Source organism: Pongo abelii, chromosome 5 (genome assembly GCF_028885655.2).
Source record: "Pongo abelii isolate AG06213 chromosome 5, NHGRI_mPonAbe1-v2.0_pri, whole genome shotgun sequence".
Lineage (NCBI taxonomy): Eukaryota > Metazoa > Chordata > Mammalia > Primates > Hominidae > Pongo > Pongo abelii.
The window spans coordinates 124934226-124950026 of NC_071990.2; the positions used below are offsets into that span (position 1 = coordinate 124934226).

The 15801-nt window shown below is 36.9% G+C and overlaps 1 protein-coding gene across 3 annotated transcripts in view; it reads right to left on the reverse strand.

Annotated features, from left to right (window-relative positions):
* TRDN (triadin) overlaps nt 1-15801 on the reverse strand; it is a 428350-nt gene that overhangs the window by 335246 nt on the left and 77303 nt on the right. For all 3 annotated transcript variants that reach the window (NM_001372516.1, XM_054556995.2, XM_024247973.3), the window contains 2 exon segments: nt 2684-2716; nt 3797-3955. In NM_001372516.1, the coding sequence (NP_001359445.1) occupies nt 2684-2716; nt 3797-3955 (192 nt within the window).

The following is a 15801-nucleotide window of genomic DNA, read 5'->3' on the forward strand; positions in this document are numbered from 1 at the left end:
TAAAATATAGTATTTTCTAAAGATTCAGTGCCTTGGGGTCTCATCATGAAGTGTTTGGTAATAGAACTTAGTATTTTAAAATTTTGACAAGTTGAAAAATATGCATGAAGAATATAAAGACACTAGGTACTACATGTAATACCCTGAAGCTATATTTATATATAACAACAGATTCCACAGGCTAGCAGAATCAAATATTTCATCCATATTAATAATCTGTTTAATAATCAATACTGCAACCCTGAGATTAGTCGACTACACCATTATTCCATATCAAATTAAAAACTGCAGACTTCAACCATAAATAAAAAACTGGCTGAATTTTTATTTTGTTAAGAATAGCAATAACTCAACAAATGAAACTAAGTGTATTCAAATAAAATGTTTTAGGTAGGTATAGGGCAGTTGAATAAAAAAGCTACAGCCTGATAATTTAGGCAATATAAAATGACTAAATATTATTGAATATATATGAATTCAGAAGGGTATTAATGAAGAGTCATTTAGATGTGTAAAAATCAAATGTTTTAAGAGACTGTCATTCTACATTGCCCCCAAATTCCTTCTTAAACCAACATTTGTAAATGTAAAAATGAATAAAATAACTTATAAGACAAGAACAATTTATAGAATTTCCCCCCAATAATAACGTTAAAAGTATACTTAAAATGTAGAATATGTATTATAAATGTTTTATAAAATATTACCTACTACTTTAAAGCTCTCATTGCCTCTATACTTCTATGAAAGAAAAGCTTACACATAAAAAATAATAATTACAATGAAATAGATCTTGAATTCACTTTCAGCTAAGGTTTATTATTACATAGCCTCTGTACCCAAGATAGAGCATCTGAGATTTTTACTTAAATGTCAATTTTTTTCATGTAACTTTGTGAATAATACTATTAAGAAAATATATTCAGGTGATTTAAAGTCAATTCTCCTAATTTTGAGTGTGTAATCTTTAAGGACATTAGTGCACATGTGTTGAAGGACATACATCCCTTAGACTATTTTTGACTAATAAACAATTCTAACATTTTTTAAAAGTACCCTAAACAACTACATATAGTTTTTCTGGCAAAAATTTGATTTGCTGAATCAAGGAAATAATTTAAGAAACAATAGTAAAACAGCTTTGTATGAATTTGCAGTTTATACTAATTACTATATGAAGCTTAATTTTAAAATAATTTCAAAGAAAAATTTAAATCAAAAGAAAAGATTTTTTATTAAATCGTAAATATCAATTTATGAAAAATATGGCTTTATAATAGTCTTACGGAATTCAGTTTATAAGTATAAATGAGCAAACATTATTTGTTTTCCCTTCTTCCATTTCCAATGAAAATAAATGTGCATAAGCTGTTATTTCCAGATAATGACTAATAGCTCACTTAAAGTTTGACTGTGTTCACTCTCTATGGGAAATCAGCTATAAAAAGACCCTGCTCCTGATCTCTTGAAATTTATAGACAAATCTAGAATCTCTAAACCTGAATTTGATGGCTGAAGTCTGTCTTGAGTGCTTGAGTTCTCATTCTGGATTTGCAGGTGTATAAACCCTTCCTTTCTCCTCACAGAGCTTTATAAACACTTTCATTTCTGGATGCCTTTGCCATAGTTGAGTTTGACTGGCTTAGCTCTTTTTTGCTGTGTAAGTTACAAATCCAAAGTTTCTAATTTAACATACACTAAGTGGATTTTACCCCAGATAGTGTGGGGTAGTCATCATTTTCTCAGGGAAGGCTGAAACTGTAAGTTTGGATCCCACTGTTTGAATCCACAGTAGGTATTAGGAGAGAGCAACAGAAGCCAGGATTATCTTCCTGAGTAAATACCCTCAACAGCCTGCCCATGTGTATACAGCAGTAACTAAAACATTGCAATTGTTTTAAGTCTGGCTTGAGTGTTGGCTGTTTTCTCACAACAGATGTACCTCAAGATGGTACTACCTGCTCCCCAGTGCCCCTTCCAGATGCAGTTCCTACCACTTCCTGTCAAAATCCCTGTGCTTCTGAAATTCCTGCCCCATTGATGTCCTCCTTTGCCCTAGGTTTATCGTTCTTATCGTTGAAGTTGTGACCACTTCACTCAGTCACCTTATCTATTCCTGCAAGGAATTCCTCTACAGCACATCCAGGCACATCCAGGTAACTCCACTCCATGACAATGACACATCACACATACTGACTGGATATGCCTTTGCCTCCTGGACTGTTATGTCCCTCACCATCTTGTTGTCCTGGCCCATAGTCATCACCTAACATGCAAAATAATGATGGCAAAAAATTTAAAAGGAAAAGAATAAGAATAAAAATTTAAAATCAATAAATCTGACCATGGTGAGAATAAATCATGGGTGTCGTCATTTTCTGGGCCATTTCTAAGGCTACAGAATTCTCCCCTCATTCCTCAAATTCCAGCTCATATTGGTCTGTGTATACATGAATCCATACAAATCTACTGAATAAGGCATTTAAAAAATAATCAACAGAAAAATAGTGAGATCACCTTCATTGGAAAAGAAATTGAGTATTTTCTTTTCTGACTATAAATCTTGACCTAATTATTAAACAAAACCTTTATATTAAAATAAGTAAAATATATTTGAACCATGCTGAAAACCAATATTACCATAAGAGAAAAATAATTAATATCAAAGGTGAAAACAACCAACCTTTTTTTCTCAAGGGAGGCTCATCTATTTCTCCTAGACCAAGATTAAAAAAAAAAAAATATTAGAAAATATTTTAGCATAGAATAATATGACATCATTATTTTCCCCTTTTCTTTGTTTATTTAAAAAAAATCTATTAGTTTTAACAATCATAGTCTTTACATTACTTTGCTTCCCAAATTCCAGTTTTTAAGTATAAACTTTGTTTATATACATTTATATGATTGTTTCATTTTTATGAATTCAATAAAATTGTGGCAGTGATCCCAATTATACATTATAAGTTATATATCATGTTAATTTCAATTCTCTATTGTTCATCTTGAACTCTTACTGGGGCCAAAACAAAGATAAATTCAGGAAAAGTTATAAAAATACTCTAATAATCAAAGCTTTCCTGGTAGTCAAGGCTGAATACATGATTTCTGATGACTAAGACTAACCCTAAAAAATGTTATCTAATAGACGGAATCACAATGCTTTGTTCTTTTCATACTCATTCAATGGCAGTTTTTATGTGGTTTGAGTTGGCTATTTCCTTTTATTCATTAATATATATGAGAAAGCACATAGGTTAGTTGCATAATTGTTAGGACATTTAGAATGTGTCCTTCTATTCTACACCACCATTTGGTCCAATAAATTTACTATTTTGATTGTACTTTTACTAAGATTGCTCTCTGCTATTTGACTGTAAATATGACATATGTGTATAAAACATACGTATTTTTAGTTTTACTGTTTTTATTTTAATCTTCCTAGAGATAAACTTGAAAAATAACAATTTTTTCCAAAGAAGCATATAAATGTGAGTTTGTATTGTGGTTTTATAGCAGTGCATAATGAGACTCTGTTTGCTGTGATGCTACATTAATATTAGCATTTAATTTTGACATCTTTGCCATAATGGTAGATAAGCTATAAGATGAAAGTCAAATAAAGAACAATTTACTGTGTTTGGCAGCCTGTTGATATGCTTTTAGCAGTCAGAAGTGTATTCGTTTTGGTTTAGCTTGACCCAAGTGCTCATTTGAATTTAAACTGAGGCAAGCCACTATAATACATATTTAATGTTGGTCCTAGCAGTTAGATATATTTCTATGTTCTTTGTACCTTTATCAGTATCTTCATCACCATCATCATCTTCTTCATCTTCAGATGAGATGATGTCAGATAACAAAGAAAAGAAGCCATAGATCCAGTCCGTGGTTTCCTCCACAGCATCACGTACCAGTTTTAAAGGATCTGAGCCAATCTTGGCAATAGAGCTTGCTAAAAGTAATTTAAAAAAAAAAAGAAAAAATTTGTGATAATTTCCAAAGAACTTAAGAAAAGCTGTTTTTACTGATTTGTTCTTTTGACACAAAGAATATGTCAATTTCAACATTCTAAATATCTCCTGGCTACGATTTTTTGCTCAGAAATAGAAACTTTATCTTGCTATAATATGCATGCATGCCAAGAAAGAAAATGCCCTTGGGAAGTTTATAATCCAAATAAGAGCTAGCACTGGAAAAAATTAGGAATGAATTAAAATAATGTGTATTTTTGTTACCCAGAGTGCAAATAAACCCTATGTTATGGATGTTCAGGAATGGAAGAAATAATTTCAGCCCATATTGTATGGGACAACATTATAGAAAAGATGACTCTCTAAGTTTTCAGACAAATAACAAGTTCTGCAAGTTGACTAAGGTAGCTGTGGCTAAATTAAGACTGATAGGCCCATTTATTCTAATTTGTGATACCACAGAAAGAATCTGGAATAGTCAAGTTAGTGATCATATCAAGCTCTAGTTGGAATAGATTGGATTTATCTGTTAGTCATCCCTGTACATGAAATAAAGAAGTATTTGAACTGCTAGTAACTTCAATGGATAGAATCTATAAGTCTTCCCTTTTCTATGTCCTAGGAAATATAAAATGTTTGCTAAATGAAAGATTGAATCATAAAAAATGCAAGCAAATAGATTAGGGATTTCCATAATTTTGTTCTTCCAGTCATATGAAAAACTGCTCTGAAGAGGCAAGCATAGCCTTTAGGATGTGATTACAGAGGTGATCTATCTAGAAATATGGTATAAATTGCATCTGATTTTTTATCAAGCTGTAATTAAATTTTAGAGCTGTGTTTTCCTTAATTTTAAAAACTGAGCTTTTCAGAGATTCTTCTCTCTTTGATATATTTAAGAGATGAGAATCATATCAATGTATTATACTATCTAAAGGTTAAGTATATCAAATTAGGCTTTTACTCTGATTGACATAGGAAGTCATTGGAAGATTTGAGCAGAAAGATGAAGTGATTTGACTTCCTTTACTGTGTTGAAGATTGAAAGGGTGCCAGGCTGGGAACAGGGAGACGAGTATGAAGCCAACTGAAATAATCCAAGAGAAAGATGATCATGATTTCTATCAGGGTGGTAACAGTGTGTGTGGTGAGATGCAATCAGATTCTGAATGTATTTCAATGACAGAATTAATAGTAGATGCTTCCAGTGTGGCTGTGATGTGAGAGAAAGACAGAAATCCAGGATAACTTCTAAGTTTTTGGTGTGAGAAACTAGAATGAAGGAAGGAAATGCTCTGAGCTGGGGGAGGACTGGAAAGAAACAAGATTCTTATTGGGTGCGGGTGGGGTTGGGAGTAGAAAAGTAGCTGAGTTTTAGACTTTCAAAATTTGGGTTTCCTGTTAGATACTTACATCAAGATGTAGATATTTGTATAATGCAATGTGATTTACAAAAGAGAAGCTCTAACTGAAAACAGAAACTTCAGAATCCAACAGAAGACAGAAGGTATCAAAGCCATAACAATGAGTGAGATCACCAAGGAAGCTGACCCAGAGACACTTTAACAAATGTCAGGGAGATAAGTCAGAGAGATAGGGAGGAGCCAACAATGGATTCTGAGGGGAGATGACAGAGAGAGTGACAGGCAGAGCAGGAGTGAGCAAGAAAGAGAGAGGGAGAAGGAACCGAGAAAGTGTAATGCACTAGATACCAGGTTAATACATTGTTTTTGAGCAAGACAGAGTGATCAACTGGAAAATGCTACGGATAGGTCAAGAAAGTTGAAGACTGAGAATGGATCTTTGGATTGGATGATGAGGATGTCACTCATGACCTTCAAAGAGCAGTTTCAGTGGAGTGCATTCAAGATGAAATAGAAAAATTTGGAGGCAGTGAGTATATTTTTCTGTATATGACAGAGATTGAGTAATACTAGAAGAGGAACTAGGATCATAGTGAGTTTTTCTGTTTTTACCATTGTTCAAATAGGAAGAATATCCCATGGTTTATACTGATGGGAAGATCTCATAGAGAGGGGAAAATTATATGAAAGAGGATTTCTGGGGAAATTTTTAATTTTATATTCCATTCTGAGGGATTCGTGGAGCACACAGACCACTCAGTGACCCCAGGAATAAAATGCTGCTCTCCGGGAAGCCTGTCTCCATGATTCATTGATAATGTACTTTCACTCTTTGCATCCCATTTTACTACACTCCAGAGAGTTTCATGTGAGCAAGAAATGGCCGTTTGAATGGTGAGATTAAACCTTAGACAAAGGAAATGAAATGGAATTTTATAATTGCAATTGAGGATTTTAAAAGAATCATATGTAAGGAACTGGATTGTTCTGGCACCATTAAAGGCATTTTTAGCAGTGGTATATTTTATACCTAATGGAAAAATCTGCAAATGAGATTTTTATGATGAGAATAGATTGAGACTATTTCTCCATTTCCCTTCTTTCTAAGTGTTAACTGAAGAGCTTAACAATAAAATCCAACAAAATTGGAATCAGTTTAATTATCCTTATGCTTAAATGCACTATATGTATTTTGCAGACATATATATATATATATTGCCGGTTCTAAAATTGTCAAAGCATGCTATTTTTATGAAGTTATCATTGCTAGCTTGAGATCAGCTTCTGATTTTCTGATTTTCAGCCATGTGGACCACTTCTTCCAAAACCTAAATACACACACACACACACACACTTAAATAAGACAGTAGTCCTGAAGTTGATTCTTATTCTGTCTTTCAGACCTCACATCCAAATCCAGATCATATCAATGGAAAAAATATTATTCAATGCAAACTAAAACTTTTATTGATGTCTTTTTTTAAGGAGATACTTAGGTAATTGTATTTTCTTAGCTTTCATGTTTCCCTAAGTTTAATTATATACATGACTGTGAGAATCATCTTAAAAATAATAGACACCATTATAAAAACTTTACAGGTATTAATTCACATTTTCTTCTCAATAACCCAATGACATAGGTATATTATTTTATACCATTTTTAAAAACATAGGAAAACTCAGGCACAGGTAATTTAAATAAGATGCCTCAGGTTACATAGTTAGTAAGTGATGGAGCCACACTTTACACCCATTTTAGGCCACCAAAACAAGATTCTTAACTATTGTGCTATATGCTGTCAAACAAAAAACATAAATTCACAATTGATTCTAGGGTCTCGTTTTGGGTGGGGAGGTTTTAGAAGGGGTTTTCTTGCTCTTAAAAGGAAGAACAAAGACTTCACTGCATGAGAACTGAAAAGCTTGCAGCTGCTTCAGTCATCTTGTAACCATGAGAACAGTAGCTCGCTCTTTGAGAAAGGCAAGGATTAAAACTGGAAAAAAAAAAAATGAGTCCACGATGACATTGCTAAGGCCTTGAAGTATCCAATGTTGAAATCACTCTACCTTCAGCACTTCTATTATATGAGATAAGAAATGTTTCTCAGTGTTCAAGTCATTCTTAATTGTATCCAAGGTTTCTTACAGAAAAATATACCACTGAATGCTGGGAAAACTGCTTTAGCTTACTTGTGGTCAGTAATTGGATTCTTGGCACTGATGAGAGTGCCAAGAGAGACAAGAGAGGCCAAGAAAAGTTTAAATAAGATTTTTATTTGTCCTCTGGTTTTGAAGCTAAACTATGCACGTACTTAAAGTTTCTAAATGGGACTATACAAGAAAAATAATCATTTTTCTGCTTCCCTTCTAAAAAATCAAGTCCATAGTTTCACTGTTATCTTTGGCCATCAGTCTTAGAGTCTGTAGGTAATATTTGACCCTTCTTTATTTTTCATATCCTGAGAAACATCAGCAAACAATGGTTACAAGCTTGGGTTCTGAGTTCAGACTGATAGCATTCAAGTTCAAGCTTCCTACCCAGTGCTGTGCCAACTGTATTGAAACAAAAGGAGAAACAGTAATAATTATTCTGCCTTTGTTTAAAATGTTGATATTGTCTTCATCATAGATTTTTGCATTAATTTTGAAAATTTAAACTCTGCATGAAAATATTATTTGTTTCAATTTTTGAGTGTTTTGGAGGACTCCAATTTTGCACCCATGGTACTTAACTCACTTTTCTCTAGTCCTGGTACTTCCCCAACCTATTAGCTCTATGATATTGAGAAGATTAACTTTTGCCATGTCTATAAAATCAATGCCTTGCTTTCCCAAAGTCACTATTCTAAATCAAGACCTCAACCTTCTAGTGCCTGTTATTCCTCTATTCAACCTCTCTGTACTCCAGTTTATAACATATTCAGTTAGTGGGAAAAAGGATAACGTACTCTGTGCTTCCATTTGCTGAACCATAAAATGACGATAAGACTGCATAAGGATCTTATACGTAATATATGAGATAATACAGACAAATCAAATGGTACAATGCCTGCTAATTAGTAAACATCAATGTGAAGAAATAAGCAAGATTGTCTGTTGAATGACCAAAATGTTCTTTTCAGCTTGCTAGCCAGAACTAATAGCTTCCCCTCCCCTCAACAGGAGGCCTGTGTATGATCTCAATTTCTCCCAAAGTCTTCAAGTGCTACACAACTGGTGTTTCCAGCACTCCCTGATGCACTTGGCACCTAAACTCTGACTGCATAGCGCTCAAACCCAAATGATTAACCCCAACCTTAATGCTACCCTCATGCTTTCCTTCCAAGGAAAGAACAACTAAGAGGTGGAGTCTCTAGATTTGCCCATCTGCATCTGTCTGATCCACTCCACAGGAAGGCAAGAAAACAGGGGTCCCAGGAATCTTCTGCCCTTCTGCCCATGACTCTGCTTGCACCAGATGACACTTATTGGTGTTCACTCAAGCACAGTGTATGTAAACTTTTTGGTGTAAAGCATGTGTATTAGTCCGTTTTCGCACTGCTGATAAAGACACACCCAAGACTGGGTAATTTATAAAGAAAAAGAGGTATAATGGATTCACAGTTCCACTTTGCTGAAGAAGCCTCACAATCATGATGGAAGGTGAAAGGTATGTCTTACATGGCGGCCAGCAAAAGAAAATGAGAGCCAAGCGAAAAGGGAAACCCTTTATAAAACTATCAGATCTCAGGAGACTTATTCACTACCACGAGAACAGTATGGGAGAAACTGCCCCCATTGATTCAATTATCTCCCACTGGGTCCTTCCCACAACATGTGGGAATTATGGGAGCTATAATTCAAGATGATATTTGGGTGGGGACACTACCAAACCATATCAGCATATAGGGCAGAACATATGGTTTAATAAATCTTAGATAATTATCAGTTTAATTTTCATGACCATTTAACTCAAACATACAATGCTCCATAAATGCAGGCTGCTGTAAATATTAGCATGAGATCACTTAGTCACTATGCCCTCATAGCGAACCTTGGTAAGGTCCACGAAATCCAAAGGCTGTTTTCATTGGAACTCATGAAACAACTAATGTTTGCCCCTGACCTCCCAGAAAATATTCAGATCCAAATGTTTGGAACTAAATTGAGGTAAAAGTTTTTTTTAATGTCATGAATGCTACCCAATCCAGGAACAATTAAACTTGGTATATGTTGCTGTATGTACCTTCTGTATGGTAGTACTCAATATGAGGTTGGCTAAGCAAAACAGAGATTTCTCTTTTAAAACAATTATTGAGCACTGATTATGTACAATATTCTAAGTGTAATATATAATTGGTATCTAGGTGGTTCTAATTTTGGTATGTGAGGAAAGTTATTTCAAAATACATAGAGATAATTTTCTAGACCTAAAGAAATAATTTTAAGTGACTAGTTTTTCTCCCTTTCTGCAAATATGTATATGAATACTTTTGCTTCTGTTGGTGAAATTTTTATCAAGTTAAGAAAAATTTTAGCAAATTATGTGTCATTTAATATGCCCTGAGTTACATGTCAATTTTTGCTTAAATTACTGTGAAATTACTTAGTCTTTGTCTTGAAGGTAAACAAATTTCCTTAGAACTTTCCCAATGCCAAATGAAACTTCAGATGTGTTTCCTCATTCCCATCCCACCGCCTAAGATGGGAAGAAAGAAAAAACAGATAGGAAAAACAAGACAAAAATGTTTTTAAAATCTGAACTGGTGGGTCAGTATATGCATAAAACAATGCTCTCTCCACTAAGTCAATAGGTTTCTTAGACTCAGACATGTAGCTGAGAGAATACAAAGGCTTATGAAACAGTTTGGGCTCAAGGTCTGGCATTATTTGTTAATAGTCAACTATTTCTTAAGGGTATAGGGTAGAAATGCTAATTTAACTTATTTCTAAGCAGAATCCATTGGAAACAAAAAGCTTTCACAATGAATTTAATAGTCTTCTGAGACTTTGGGTCCTGGAGTTTTCAGCATCAACAATACTAGGCACAGGTGTTTATGAATAAACAAAAATATGTGCTTATACATTCACAGTGAAATTTGGTGTCTTCATTGATCTGATGTTTACTGAAGACATTATACTTTAAAGCTTTTTAAGTCCAAACAGTTTCTCATAAGTTGGGCCACTTGTCCTGGGTATGTTTGGTTGACTTCAATGATGTTAGACCTGCCGTTTTTAATTTTGTCATCACAGTGGAAGAGGTTTCAACCTCTTAGAGCCAAATGCCTTTTTTTCTCCCATGAATTTATTGCTTTCTTATTTTCTGTTTTATTTCAAATTGAAAGTAAAGACAAAATTAGAGACATAAGTAAAACATCCAAGGAAGTCAAGAATTCAAAAAATGTTTAGTGCAACACCTTTATTCCTCTGTATTTAACCCCTAAGATGAGTTTATATCCTGCCAGTGGATGTTTCAAAATGTATAGTACTGGAATTACACATTTTCTTATTTTTTTCTTGAAAAACGCAGGAAGGATGGCTATATTTGTATATATTGCTTCAGTTCCAGAAGCAACACTTGATATTTTGGCATCTGATAAGCCACTTTTGTTGTAACCAAAATAGTAATAATTTATAGTCCTAAATCCGTGTTTCAAAAATACATTTTCCACACAGAAGCACTTTAAGAGAGGCTCATTTTTTAAGATCTTCTTTTTATATTCACTTATACTAAATAATTTTTTATACTAAAATTATTTATACTTTAAATTTATTTATACTAAAATAATAATTGGGGAAGAACTGGCTAACTGATAGCAATTTGAGAGGAACAAAGGTAAAAATAATAATGAAATGCAGAGGTGGAGGCCAATGAAAATTGAATCCAGCTACTGTGCTATAATCTTTGCATTTGATAATTTTGTTTACAGTATAAAAGAGTATTTCAAGGATCCTCACATGGACAGAAATGTGGAATAAAAGCTATGCTGTAAAATTTTCTTGAAACTAAATATGTAGAATAAAATAAATTTTTTGTTTAACACTTTATGATTTAGCAAGATATACAAATATTGAATAATTAGATTTCAGACTGAGTAATCAGATTGTGAAATAAATTATGAGATGCTTCTATAGAGCACCTTTCAGATGCTTTTGTAAAGAGAAGAGTATGAGGAAACCGCATTTTCATATATTTAAATGCCTTACTTTACAAATGAGTGAATACTTTGCTATTGCCATACTTAGGAATAAATGTTCTATTTTAAAAATAGAACATTTAAATAGTTACATACAATCACTTGAACAATAAATCAAAATTATATAAGTGATTTAACTTCAAAACTAAGTGTCTGAATAGATTTTCATTCAATGAGATTTTTAACATAGAGACCATATACATAGGTTGAAATTCTCTGGAGTCTCTTATCTTTATCTCAATGAACACTCCTCAAAGCATGATGACATTAAAAGCTGGGTTAATAAAATTCCCATGGTGCTTCTAATATTAACCTCACTTGGAGGATTGATTTTACAAAAATTCTAATTGCAATATAATTTTTTCCTGTTCTTTTTTCCTGTTCAGTCTCTTTCTCTATTTCCTCCTCTTTCTCTTCCTTCTTCTCCTCCTCCTTCTTCTTCTTCTTCCTCTTCCTCCTATTCCTCTTCCTCTTCTTCTTCTTCCTCTTCCTCTTCTTCTTCTTTTCTCTCTTGCTCTCTCTAAATCTCACTCGCTCTCTCTCGTTATGACTTCTGGATAAAATCAATATTAGACTAAAATGACCAGTCTGTCCCTCTCCTCTAGTGAGTTCTATGGTCTAAATGTCTATGCCCCCACAAAATCCATATGTTGACATCCAAATCCCAAAGTGATAGTGTCAGGCCTCTGAGCCCAAGCTAAGCCATCATATCCCCTGTGACCTGCACATACACATCCATATGGCCAGTTCCCACCTTAACTGATGACATTCCACCACAAAAGAAGTGAAAATGGCTAGTCCCTGCCTTAACTGATGACATTACCTTGTGAAATTCCTTCTCCTGGCTCATCCTGGTTCAAAAGCTCCCCCACTGAACACCTTGTGACCCCCCACCCCTGCCCGCCAGAGAATAATCCCCCTTTGACTGTAATTTTCCTTTACCTACCCAAATCTTATAAAATCGCCCCACCCCATCTCCCTTCCCTGACTCTCTTTTCAGACTCAGCCTGCCTCACCGAGGCTTTGCTCACACAAAGCCTGTTTGGTGGTCTCTTCATATGGACGTGAGTGAAATGTGAAATTTGGCGCCGTGACTCAGATCAGGGGACCTCCCTTGGGAGATCAATCCTCTGTCCTCCTACTCTTTGGTCTGTGACAAAGATCCACCTACAACCTCTGGTCCTCAGACTAACAAGCCCAAGGAACACCTCCCCAATTTTAAATCAGGTAAGCAGCCTCCTTCTACTCTCTTCTCCAACCTCTCTAACTATCCTTCAACCTCTTTCTCCTTTCAATCTTGGCGCCACACTTCAATCTCTCCCTTCTCTTAATTGCAGTTCCTTTCCTTTTCTGGTAGAGACAGAGGAGATGCATTTTATCCATGAGCCCAAAACTCCGGAGCCAGTCACGGACTCGGGAAGACAGTCTTCCCTTGATGTTTAATCACGTGGGGACACCTGCCTGATTATTCACCCACGTTTCAGAGGTGTGTGACCACGTGGGAACGCCTGCCTTGGTCCTTCGCCCTTAGCAGCAAGCACCGCTTTTCTGGGGGGCAAGCACCCTCCAACCCCTTCCTTCCATGTCTCTACCCCTTCTCCACTTTCCTGGGGGGCAAGTACCCCCCACCCCTTCTCTCCGTGTCTCTACCCTCTCTTTTCTCTGAACTTACCTCCTTCACTATGAACAACCTTCCATCCTCCATTCCTCCCTCTTCTCCCTTAGCCTGTGTTCTCAAAGACTTAAAACCTCTTCAACTCACACCTGACCTAAAACCTAAATGCCTTATTCTCTTCTGTACTGCCACTTGACCCCAATACAAACTGGACAGTAGTTCCAAATAGCCAGAAAACGGCACTTTCAACTTTTCCATCCTACAAGACCTAAATAATTCTTGTCATACAAGGGGCAAACGGTCAGAGGTGCCTGACATCCAGGCATTCTTTTACACATCGGTCCCTCCCTAGTCTCTGTTCCCAATGCAACTCATCCCAAATCTTCCTTCTTTCCCTCCCGCCTGTCCCCTCAGTCCCAACCCCAAGCGTCGCTGAGTCTTTCCTCTTTCCAATCTTCCTTTTCTACAGACCCAATGACCTCTACCCTCCTCCCCAGGCTGCTCATCGCCAGGCCAAGCTAGGTCTCAATTCTTCCTCAGCCTCCACTCCCCCACCCTATAATCCTTTTATCACCTCCCCTCCTCACACCCGGTCCGGCTTACAGTTGCATTCTGTGTCTAGCCCTCCCCTACCTCCCCAGCAATTTCCTCTTAAAAAGGTGGCTGGAGCTAAAGGCATGGTCAAGGTTAATGCTCCTTTTTCTTTATCCCAAATCAGTTAGCATTTACACTCTTTTTCATCAAATATGAAAAACCCAGCCCAGCCCAGTTCATGGCTTGTTTGGCAGCAACCCTGAGATGCTTTACAGCCCTATACCCTAAAATGTCAAAAGGCCATCTTATTCTCGATATACATTTTATTACCCAATCCTCTCCCGACATTAAATAAGACTCCAAAAATTAAATTCCAGCCCTTAAACCCCACAACAGGGCTTAATTAACCTCGCCTTCAAGGTGTACAATGATAGAGTAGAGGCAGCCAAGTAGCAATGTATTTCTGAGTTGCAATTCCTTGCCTCCACTGTGAGACAAACCCCAGCCACATCTCCAGCACACAAGAACTCCAAACGCCTGAACTGCAATTGCCAGGGGTTCCTCCAGAAACTCCTCCCCCAGGAGCTTGCCACAAGTGCCGGAAATCCGGCCACTGGGCCAACGAATGCCTGTAGCCCAGGATTCCTCCTAAGCAGTGTCCCATCTGTGCAGGACCCCATTGGAAATCGGACTCACCTGGCGGCCACTCCCAGAGCCCCTGGAACTCTGGCCCAGGGCTCTCTGATTCCTTCCCAGATCTTCTTGGCTTAGCAGCTGAAGACTGACACTGCCTGATCACCTCAAAAGGCTCCTGGACCATCACAGATGCTTTGGGTAACTCTCACAGTGGAGGGTATGTCCGTCCCCTTCTTAATCAAAATGAAGGCTACCCACTCCACATTACCTTCTTTTCAAGGGCCTGTTTCCCTTGCCTCCATAACTGTTGTGGGTATTGACGGCCAGGCTTCTAAACCTCTTAAAACTCCCCAACTCTGGTGCCAACTTGGACAACATTCTTTTATGCACTCTTTTTTAATTATCCCCACCTGCCTAGTTCCTTTATTAGGCCGAGACATTTTAACCAAATTATCTGCTTCCCTGACTTTTCCAGGACTACGGACACATCTCATTGCTGCCCTTCTTCCCAACCCAAAGCCTCCTTTGTGTCTTCCCCCTTGTATCTCCCCACCTTAAACCATAAGTATAGGACACCTCTACTCCCTCCTTGGTGACTGATCTTGCACCCCTTACCATCCCATTAAAACCTAATCACCTTTACCCCAATCAATGCCAATATCCCATTCCACAGCATGCTTCAAAAGGATAAAAGCCTGTTATCACTCGCCTGCTACAGCATGGCCTTTGAAAGCCTGTAAACTCCCCTTACAATTTCCCCATTTTACCTGTCCTAAAACTGGACAAGTCTTACAGGTTAGTTCAGGATCTATGCCTTATCAACCAAATTGTTTTGCCTATCCACCCCGTGGTGCCAAACCCATATACTCTTCTATCCTCAGTACCTCCCTCCACAACTCATTCTTCTGTTCTGGATCTCAAACATGCTTTCTTCACTATTCCTTTGCACCCTTCATCCCAGCCTCTCTTCGCTTTCACTTGGACTGACCCTGACACTCATCAGGCTCAGCAAATTACCTGGGCTGTACTGCCACAAGGCTTCACAGACAGCCCCCATTACTTCAGTCAAGTCAGAATTCTTACACAAGAGCCAGGACTGCGCCCTGTAGCCTTTCTGTCCAAACAACTTGACCTTACTGTTTTAGCTTAGCCCTCATATCTGCATGCGGTGGCTGCTGCTGCTTAAATAGTTTTAGAGGCCCTCAAAATCACAAACTATGCTCAACTCACTCTCTACAGTTCTCATAACTTCCAAAATCTATTTTCTTCCTCACACCTGACGCATATACTTTCTGCCCCCCTCCACTACCTCTCAGCAAGCCAAACTCATTGCCTTAACTCGGGCCCTCACTCTTGCAAAGGGACTACACATCAATATTTATACTGACTCTAATTATGCCTTCCATATCCTGCACCACCAAGCTGTTTTATAGGCAAAAGAAATTTCCTCACTATGCAAGGGTCCTCCATCATTAATCCTCTTTAATAAAAACGATTCTCAA